The 10,547-nt window shown below is 46.9% G+C and overlaps 1 protein-coding gene across 1 annotated transcript; it reads right to left on the bottom strand.

Moving 5' to 3' along the window:
* Positions 1-833: 833 nt before the first annotated feature.
* serpinf1 (serpin peptidase inhibitor, clade F (alpha-2 antiplasmin, pigment epithelium derived factor), member 1) lies at positions 834-9,726 on the bottom strand. The gene is made up of 8 exons (XM_030437002.1): positions 9,588-9,726; positions 6,371-6,431; positions 5,993-6,185; positions 5,675-5,830; positions 5,366-5,569; positions 2,272-2,411; positions 1,990-2,200; positions 834-1,425 (listed from the first exon to the last, which is right to left on the bottom strand). The coding sequence occupies exons 2-8, from the start codon at positions 6,428-6,430 to the stop codon at positions 1,175-1,177; spliced, it is 1,215 nt and encodes a 404-aa protein (XP_030292862.1). The 5' UTR covers position 6,431; positions 9,588-9,726; the 3' UTR covers positions 834-1,174.
* Positions 9,727-10,547: the final 821 nt, after the last annotated feature.

Below are 10,547 nucleotides of genomic sequence, written 5' to 3' on the forward strand. Positions count from 1 at the left end.
GCAACGGACAAACAACATTTCCCAGAAGCCCCAGACAGGTTAAACATTCCAGCTGGCAGAAAAGAGTCCCAGAGTGAGTTGAATCAGATATGAGGTCAGATAACCTTCGTAATGCTGCTGCAGTGCTGCAGCTCCTGCTGACTCTACAGCAGATTACACTCATCCTTCATTAAAGATAGAATATAAAACAGATCTGCATCGAAAATGGATTAAAAAAAGACTGAACTTGTGTACTTGTTACACATTCTGTTCAGAGGAATCTGTAGTTTTCTTAAAGTTATCGTGTGTTTCATGTGGTCGCCTGTCGCTGTAACTTCCAGGAGAGTCAGAGAACGAGACGAAACACAACGTGAAGAAAACTTTAGACCATTAACTCGACTCTGAACCTGATCTCAGCTACTGGAGGAGACAATGTGAACTTCTGACAACTCTTAAGGATGTTTGAACTCAGGTCAGCTCTGACAGAACTCAGCACTCACCACAGACTCAGATTCTCTCTCATCTTATTTCCCCTCTCCTCTCATTAACATTAACGTTAATATATAATCTGCACTTTAATCCCAAAGATTAAACAGTAATCTCTGAGCTCTCCTCCCGTCAGTAAACGGCTCCGGATCAGAGCAGAATCTGACGTGTTTACTCCTCCAGAAGTTCTGGATCTGCACCGACTCTCTCCTTCAGAGCCACGACGTCACATCAAACATCCCTCGCTCTGATAAAGTGAAAAAATGACTTATTCTGCATTTCAGAGAAGTTCCTGAAAAACCTGAAATTGAAGTTATCATGTTCAGAAGTTCAATGAACAAATGTGACGACACAGAAAAACAGACATGTTTCGTTTCATTGTCGTGTTTATTTTGCCCGAACAAATGACAATATCTGATTTCTTATAAAAACGATCCTTTGAGAAACTCGTCAGTGTGTGTGTGTGTGTGTGTGTGTGTGTGTGTGTGTGTGTGTGTGTGTGTGTGTGTGTGTGTCCGTCAGATCAATAATGTTTCAACATGAAAAGTAAAGAATCAAATTAAATCAAATATCCTCACAAATATCTGCCACCACAAAACACCTGAATCCCTCCTAGGACCTGCTAAGAGTGTGTGTGTGTGTGTGTGTGTGTGTGTGTGTGTGTGTGTGTGTGTGTGTGTGTATGTGCGTGCGTGCGTGTGTGTGTGTGTTACATTGTCAGGGTCTTGGGGTTGACCACCCTGCCGATAAAGAGCAGAGCCCCCGACACTTCGTCTCGGATCAGGTAGAGGAAGGGGCGGTCCACCCTGTAGGTCAGGTGGCTCGGGGTCGAGGCGGCGCCGGGGTATTGGTTCCCCTCGGGCGCCGTCTCCATGACAACCTTGTGATGGACGCTACTGAGCTTGGCGGGTAGCGCCGAGATCTTCTCCAGGTCGGTGTCAGCGAGCCACTCAGAGAGACCTGCAGGGAGGAACAGAAGATGGAGGACAGAAAAAAATGGTACAAGAAGAAGAAAGAGGAGGAGGAGCCAGAAGAAAATAAATGACATCATTTCCTGTTTTAAAGAGATACATGAAAGCAAGTGTTGCATCAAATATACTCAAGTTTGCAGATGATATTTTATTTTATTTCAAAGATTTTTAAAAATAAGTCGGCAACTATATTAATTACAATCATTCATCTAAATAAATGTTTTCTTATTTTCCTGCTTTTCAAATTTAAAGGTTTGTTGCAACAAATATAAGGAATATATGATATAGTCTGAAGTTTTATGTCAGCATATTTCTTGTCGCAGGTTATTTGGATGTTGATCTCTACATGTTGTGTTGCTACAGGAGAAAAAATCTCATTACACTTTTATTAGACACAGTCACCAAGAGGATACTTAAGTCTGAACTTTAGTAGACAGTTTTGGACGTTAATTCAAGCAGGAAACACGTCGTCATAGTGTTTTAAAGAGGTGTTTGGATCTTTATTCGCATCTGTTTTAAACCTAAAACACCGGCGGTGTTCGCTGGGACTCACCCAGGTCGCTGAGCAGTGGCTGCAGGTCTGTGGAGTAGCTGAGCTTCAGCGCAGGCAGCGTCAGCGTCACCTGGGCAGGAAGCAGCGTCATGGAGAGGTCCTGAACAAACTCGGCGGTCAGACTCTCCTCCAGCAGCGTCATGTTGGAGGTGACGTCATCCGGCAGGAAGACGAACATGCTGACGTCGTTCTGCATCTGGATCTGAGCGATCTGGAGGAGAAACGTTCGTTCTTGGTAATGAAGTTTAACATTCTGAAGACATGTTTCAAAGAAACACTCACCACGCAGCTCAAATCTGAGTCAGCGCCCATCTTCACAGGGTAGTTGTCCTGTTGCATCATGGGAACGCGGACTGAAGCTCCACCATCTACTTGGAAGTTCTCCATTGCTCCACTCTGACCGAAGCGAGTCACCCACTTCCCTGTTCACACACAGAAACTGAGGCGTCACATCAGGATTTTTATTCTGACTCAACATCAGTCGAAATTAACTTTTAGTTTCTGAATCGCTTCACAATGATGAAAACTCTGTCGGCGTCGGAGATGTTGGGTTTAATTTGAGAAGAGGGTTCACTCTGAACTGAACTATATACTGTAAACTGATAACACTGTCAAAGATCCTTGATTGATTTGTTTGTGAAGAGGGTTCACTCTGAACTGAACTGTGGAACAAACAGAATTTCTATCTTTTGGTGCTCATTGCTAAATCACTGAAGGCTGCTGTTGTTTTATTTTTGCAGAATATTATTTGGATCGGCGTCACCGGGGCCCCACCCTGGAGCCAGGCCTGGGGTTGGGGCTCGCAGGCGAGCGCCTGGTGGCCGGGTCTCTGCCATACGGGACCCGGCCGGGCGCAGCCCGAACGAGCAACGTGGGCCCGCCCTCCCGTGGGCTCACCACTCGCGGGAGGGTTCAGAAGGGGCCGGTGCAGAGGGATATGGGTGGCGGTCGTGGGCGGGGGCCCCGGCGGCCCAATCCCCGGATGGTGACTCTAGCCATGGGGACATGGAATGTCACCTCACTGGGGGGGAAAGAGCCTGAGCTGGTGCGGGAGGTTGAGCGGTACCGGCTAGAAATAGTCGGGCTCACCTCCACGCACAGCCTGGGCTCTGGAACCCAACTCCTTGAGAGAGGCTGGACTCTCTTCTACTCTGGAGTTGCCCGCGGCGAGAGGCGGCGAGCTATTGTGGGCTTGCTTATAGCCCCCCAGCTCAGCCGCCATGTGTTGGAGTTCTCCCCGGTGAACGAGAGGGTCGTTTCCCTGCGCCTTCGGGTCGGGGATAGGACTCTCACCGTTGTCTCGGTGGTGCAGAGTACCCGGCCTTCTTGGAGTCCCTGGGAGGGGTACTGGAGAGTGCTCCAACCGGGGACTCCGTCGTTCTCCTGGGGGACTTCAGTCTCGGAAGCAAAAACTCGGGTCTGGGAAGAGTTCGGGGAGGCCATGGAGGAGGACTACCGGTCGGCCTCGAAGAAATTCTGGCAAACCATCCGGCGCCTCAGGAGGGGGAAGCAGTCCTTCACCAACACTGTTTACAGTGGAGGTGGGGAGCTGTTGACCTCGACTGGGGACATCGTCGGGCGGTGGAAGGAATACTTCGAGGATCTCCTCAATCCCACTGACACGCCTTCCATAGAGGAAGCAGAGGCTGGGGACTCAGAGGTTGACCCATCCATCACCCAAGCCGAAGTCACTGAGGTAGTCCGTAAGCTCCTCAGTGGCAAAGCACCGGGGGTGGATGAGATCCGCCCTGAGTACCTCAAGTCTCTGGATGTTGTGGGGCTGTCTTGGCTGACACGTCTCTGCAGCATCGCGTGGCAGTCGGGGACAGTGCCTCTGGACTGGCAGACCGGGGTGGTGGCCCCCCCCTATTTAAAAAGGGGGACCGGAGGGTGTGTTCCAACTATCGGGGGATCACACTCCTCAGCCTCCCCGGGAAAGTCTATTCCAGGGTACTGGAGAGGAGAATTCGGCCGATAGTCGAACCTCGGATCCAGGAGGAACAATGCGGTTTTCGTCCTGGCCGTGGAACACTGGACCAGCTCTATACCCTCCGCAGGGTGCTCGAGGGTTCATGGGAGTTTGCCCAACCAGTCCACATGTGTTTTGCGGACTTGGAGAAGGCATTCGACCGTGTCCCTCGTGGCATACTGTGGGGGGTGCTCCGGGAGTACGGGGTCGGGGGCCCTCTGTTAAGGGCCGTACGGTCCCTGTACTGCCGGAGCAGGAGCTTGGTTCGCATTGCCGGCAGTTAGTCAGACCTGTTCCCAGTACATGTTGGACTCCGGCAGGGCTGCCCTTTGTCACCGGTTCTGTTCATTACTTTTATGGACAGAATTTCTAGGCGCAGCCACGGGCCAGAGGGGATCTGGTTCGGGAGCCAATGGATCTCATCTCTGCTTTTCGCGGATGATGTGGTCTTGTTGGCTCCTTCGAGCCGGGACCTCCAGCATGTCCTGGGGCGGTTTGCAGCCGAGTGCGAAGCGGCTGGGATGAGAATCAGCACCTCAAATCCAGGGCCATGGTTCTCGACCGGAAAAAGGTGGCCTGCTCCCTCCAGGTGGGAGGTGAGTTCCTGCCTCAAGTGGAGGAGTTTAAGTATCTTGGGGTCTTGTTCACGAGTGAGGGAAGGATGGAGCGTGAGATTGACAGACGGATCGGTGCAGCGGCCGCAGTAATGCGGTCTTTGTATCGGTCCGTCGTGGTGAACAGAGAGAGCTGAGCCGAAAGGCGAAGCTCTCGATTTACCAGTCAATCTACGTTCCGACCCTCACCTATGGCCATGAACTTTGGGTCATGACCGAAAGAATAAGATCCCGGATACAAGCGGCCGAAATGAGTTTCCTCCGCAGGGTGGCAGGGCGCTCCCTTAGAGATAGGGTGAAGAGCTCTGTCACCCGGGAGGAGCTCAGAGTAGAGCCGCTGCTCCTCCACATCGAGAGGAGCCAGCTGAGGTGGCTCGGGCATCTGTTTCGGATGCCCCCGGGACGCCTCCCTCGGGAGGTGTTCCTGGCATGTCCCTCTGGGAGGAGACCCCGAGGAAGAACGCCTTGGGGTCCTCCCGGATGAGCTGGAGGCAGTATCTGGGGAGAGGGAAGTCTGGGTGTCCCTGCTCAGGCAGCTGCCCCCGCGACCCGGCCCCGGATAAGCGGATGAAAATGGATGGATGGATGGATTATTTGAACTTGTCATAAAGCCATCAGGAAAAAGTTGAGCTGTTGTTGTAAACTTACTTTTTAAAGAAGAGAAAATGTTGTCAGGACAGAAAACACAAAATAAATGTTTGAATGGAAACCAATCATGGAGAACTGATGTGATGAAATGTGACTGTGGATTCAAACAGCCTTCCTGTCAAAGACTGTGGGAAACTTGACGTACCTTTAAAGTATGCGGCGCTCACGGTGCTCACTCCGAAGTTTCGGGGGAAGGACGAGGTCAGGAGGCTCTGCACCTTCCCGCCGGTCTGCTGAGACATCCAGCTGTTGACTTCATTCATGTCTCTGGCGACTCCCTGCAGACCTTTAGGACGAACTCCATACTGCTGCTCCACGAGCGCGAAGAATTCCTGTTTCAGACGAAGTCCTGAGACAAAAAATGATAATTATAAAACATTTAAGTGATAAGAGGCATGATTACACGTGAATCCCTGATGTTTATACCCAGTGGCTAAAACCTCCATGAACTCACGTCGGTCCAGGTAGATGCGTGCCGCGGTGCTCAGGCCTTTGCCGGGCGCCTTGACGGCAGTCAGCAGGTCCTTCAGGGTGTTGTGGAGCTGCGGGTCCTGCAGGGTGTGGTACCTCAGAGCCCGGAACAGCTGCCTCTGAGCACGCTCAGACCCTCCTGAGGGATTCAAAGAACTTAAAGTGAGCTCACATATTTCAGATTCAGGTCTCTTTTTCTGTACTTGGTGCTTATTTTCTTCTATCACACAGATGTTTTCCCGGAGCTAACCTCCTGCGTGATTTTAACTGTGCTGGATGTAGTTTGTTGTGTGTATGTCACCCATGGAGAGCTGCGTCAGCGCCGCCGACACGCTGATGGGGGCCAGGAAGACGTTGGTGGCAGAGTCGCGGCTCGCCAGAGTGCGGAACAGGTTGTAGCCGAAGTCCGAGGTAGCGGCGCCCATCTTGGTCTGAGGGGTGGTGAAGAGCTCCACATGTTCCTCCTCTCCACCCTCCTCGCCTCCTGTGTCCGTCTGGAACAGATCAACACAGACATGAATCCAGGAAAACAGAAAATGATGTTTCTTGTGTTTTGCAAAAGACAGACTGACACATTTGTTCTGAGGCTGCAAGTGAGATCTGCTGATGATGACGAGACTCATCTAAATATTAAGCCATGCTCAAAACATCATGACATGTGAACAGGTGATGTGGATACCTGAGCCTCACAGAAGCTCAGCACGACTCCAAACACCAGCAGGAAAGCTGTTCGCTTCATCCTGGAAGAGAAACAAGAGAACAGAGTTTTTAAACGAGCCGCAGCGCAACAAAACCTTCAGAGGAACAGAAGAAGAAGAGAAGTGGATCCAACGGTCTGGATGAAATTATCCACAACAGTCACGTCAAGACAGAAAAGTCTTCCTCCGTTTGAAGACAAAGACGACGTTCGGAGCCACGTCATTGTTTCATAACAGTGTTTTATATAATTGAGGGGAAACGCCACATAATGATCGTCCTGACTCCTAGAAATTACGTTTGTCCGGAGCATAATTACGCTGCAGTCAAACATAATCGCTGTCAGGATTATGCAGCTTTTCTTTAAGTGAACAAAACTTTTCTTTAAGTGAACAAAACACACATTTATGTGTGTTTTGTTCACTTAAAGAAAAGCTGCATAATCCTGACAGAGTACTGTGATGGGTTCAGGTCCGGTCAGGAACAAAAGAACTTATAGAAAGTTTGTTGACAAAAATCTCACGTTTAAATTCTCCGCTGACTTTTTCTGAATTAAACCAGATCGTGAACTTTTAAGTCCTGCAGCCTGAACGTTGCCAGACAACCAATCAACATCCACTCCAGGTCGCCAAATCTTCACAGCAGGTGATGAGGCTTTTTTACAAACTTTTTAAAATCCATACTGTATGCATCTATATACCTCACGGTTTATTCAGTTCTGCAAAGGAAACTAGCTTCTTATTATCATAGTTTAGATTATTATTCAAGATATAAAATACGACAAGATGAGGGAAGAAAACTGTATTCACAGAATTAACCAAGAATGTCGGTTAAGTATCCGGGAGAAGGAAACCCTGAATGTGTCACAGAAATAAGTCTATGACGTATGTTTGATTGCTAAAAGTTGGGGAAAAAAACATATAATACAGACAGAAATGTATAAAAAAGTTCATAAAATCATCCCTGATAGGAAATTAACAAGAATTAACAACAATCTTCATCCAAACGACTTTGTGCAGCTGTCGTGTTCTTTATTTGTTCTGTGATGTTCCTGCGTCATTATTATATAAAGTGTCTATAAAATATGTTGCAGAGAGGCAGGTGAGTCAGTGTTTGAGGAGACGGAGCTGCGATTATACAACCAGTGGAAACTGGTGACGCTGTGAGGAGCTGCAGACGGATCGGATCATCGCTGCAGTCTGGACCCGGACACACAGAACTCCACTGACACCAAAACAACAGTTCTCTTAAAAACTGTTTTCATGTAATTATCTGACAAAACTATCATCTCATAAACACTGAGCAGCTCCACACACACACACACACACACACACACACACAGACACAGACACACACACACACACACACACACACACATACACACAATGTCTCTTTGTTCTTCTGCACACATCTGGACCTGGTTGTCTCGGTTTCACAAAAAAACAAAAGTCTGTCTGAATCTCAGACCACACACACACACACACACACACACACACACACACACCATGCATGATGGGAAATCCATACGGTTTTGTCCTAAAAGCTCAGAGGCTGCAGTTTCTGATCTGTGCTTTCAAACTTCCATCAAACAATCTGAAGTCATTAAATAAAGATTTCTTTCTCAGGATAAAATCTTTATTCTATTATCATTATATTCTAATATCAACATGTGTTGTCTGGAAATTGAGAAACTAAATCAACTATTAATCCAGTGAATGAAACACCTGACAAACTGATCCAGAAGTTGGTTCTGACTCTGTTACAGGACGAGACGATCAGAGAAACAACAGAACAAACTGCTGATTATAGTTAAAGTCACGTTTGTTTCTCTTTATCGTGCCGTCTGCTCTGAGTGTTTCGTCCCAACAGCCCCTGAACGCAGCGCGGTTTGGTTTGGACACTTTCACCAGAGTGTGAAGGCAGCAGAGGATTGTGGGAAACAAATCAATAGGATGTCAGTTTCAGTCACGGCTGTCTGTGCAGATTTAGTCAAACCAAACTAACTTTGGTTCGTTCACATCTCATTAAAATCACAGTTGTATCAGAGTTTCAGGACCTTCAGGTGTTTTTTTCCATCAAGTCAGCAACTTCCAGACGGATCAGAACACGTGGCGGCGTCATTAAAGGATCATTACAGATTCAGGTTGTATAATCTGTTTCCTCTGTGAGTCTGAACAGGTCTGATGGAGACCTGCAGAGTCCTGAACCGCTGACACAGCAGAGTCAGTCTGAATGTTTTCTCATTGGCTGATCATCAACTCTCTGATACCTCAGCACAGATTCTTTTAAGGTCACGACCCTGAAATGACTCCAGTGAACCGGCACAGAAAGTCTGTCCAACCTGAAATAACCTGACGTGTCAAAGTTTTACATATTTCATCACATATTTCACATGAATGTGTTCTTATATTTGTTTCATGAGATTTCAAACACAATGAAAATGTAAAGATTAAAGTTATTTGGAGTGAACCCGCGTCGACACCAAGGACGCTGAAATCAGAACGATTATATAACCTGATCGATGACAGATCGATGTGATTGTGTTTCTTGGCACAGAGATGCTGCAGAAAGTTCATGTTCCTGTTTCAAGTTAAAATCTTTACTGAACAGTCTTTATGTCTCAGCGTGGGTCTTTATTCACCTGCAGATCTTATAAACTTGTTTCATCCCTTTAGACCTTCGACTCACAGCTGACAGGTTGTTGGATCCGTTAGTCAGAACAGAATCAGGTAAAATGTCACTTTCTGACCGTCAACCTCAAACTTCAACTCGTTCCTGTCTCTGTCACAGACTGATCAGCTGCTGTAAATGTTTTTATTTATTTCTAATCTCACATTGTTTTAATCTGTTTGTACTTCTGCACACTGACCATGTATTCTTTAAGTTGTCCTGTTGTTTAACTGTTTTGTATCTGACACCATGTTAAATCAGGACACGTGTCAGAGGTTAAATCAATAAATAAATAAAGTCAGAGAGCTGTGAGGCTTTTATTTTCCTAACGCCACAAACTTTACCCGAGTCTGAATCTGACTTCTCTGCAGCTTCATCAAACATGTATTTGAGCTTCACTTCACTTTCTGTCTCAAACATTTTAATTGTTCATTAATTGTTCATTAATGATCATCTAACGAGCCTGCTGCCGTCACATCACAGAACAAACGTCTACATTGTGCGTAAAAGCGCATGAAAGGCGTCCTCACCTCTCCTCGGTCCGGTCGGTCCACGTCGTTCAGTCTCCGTCCAGCTGCAGATGAGACGAAGCTGTTCTGCGCGGAGCCTCCTGGATCACCGGGGCGCGTCCCCGAGGCTGCCAACAGAGCGCCGGGAGCGCGCACGACGGACAGACAGACAGAAGATGAACCAGGAACCAAAGAGTCCGGAACATGTTTGTCTTCAGCGTTTATCTCCACTGAGCGGTTCAACACTGAGCTGGATCAACCGGAAGTCTGAGTCAAATGTTTCATGTTGCTCTCTGACAGGTCGAATCGTTTTCAGTTCTGGTCCAATATTAAACCTAAACATCAGAATAAATGTTGTCAGCTCACGTTTCTTTAGGTTTCCATTTTAAATCGTATCTTGTGACAACAGCTAACAGTGCTGAGGTAATGTGTTACAGAAATATGTTTCCTCCAGCGGTAACAGAGGAATGTTACTGATAATATTTCAGTAAGTGAAGCAAACCAACATGAACATATTAATACAGACTCTGTGTTTAATACAGCCGAGCCTAGAAGTTCTGTGTTCAGTCTCTGACTGAAATGAGCCTGATGATGAAGACTAATGATGAAGACTAAACCTCTGAGCATACTTTAAATTACATTTTTTAATCACACCATGTGTTCGTTGTTCTGTGGACTAAAATAAAAGCACATTAAAAGAGATGTTTGCTTGTCGTGTCGTTATAAGCTCATAATAGAAGCTGTAGGTCTGCTGTATTTCATATAAATGAGCCTACAATTTAAAATATTTATTATTATTTCGTGATGTATCAGACTGTGATCCTTCGTCTGCTCGTCCCTGAGTCCAAGAACATTCATTTATTTAAAAAGTTCTTGGTTGTTTAATCGTTCTGTAGAGGTTATTTGGGCATTTTGTTCAAAGTATCTTAAAAGTAGAGTAATAAGTTACTCTACACTAACAGTTATATTGTAATGTAATAT

This window comes from Sparus aurata, chromosome 13 (assembly GCF_900880675.1).
Source record: "Sparus aurata chromosome 13, fSpaAur1.1, whole genome shotgun sequence".
NCBI classification, from domain to species: domain Eukaryota; kingdom Metazoa; phylum Chordata; class Actinopteri; order Spariformes; family Sparidae; genus Sparus; species Sparus aurata.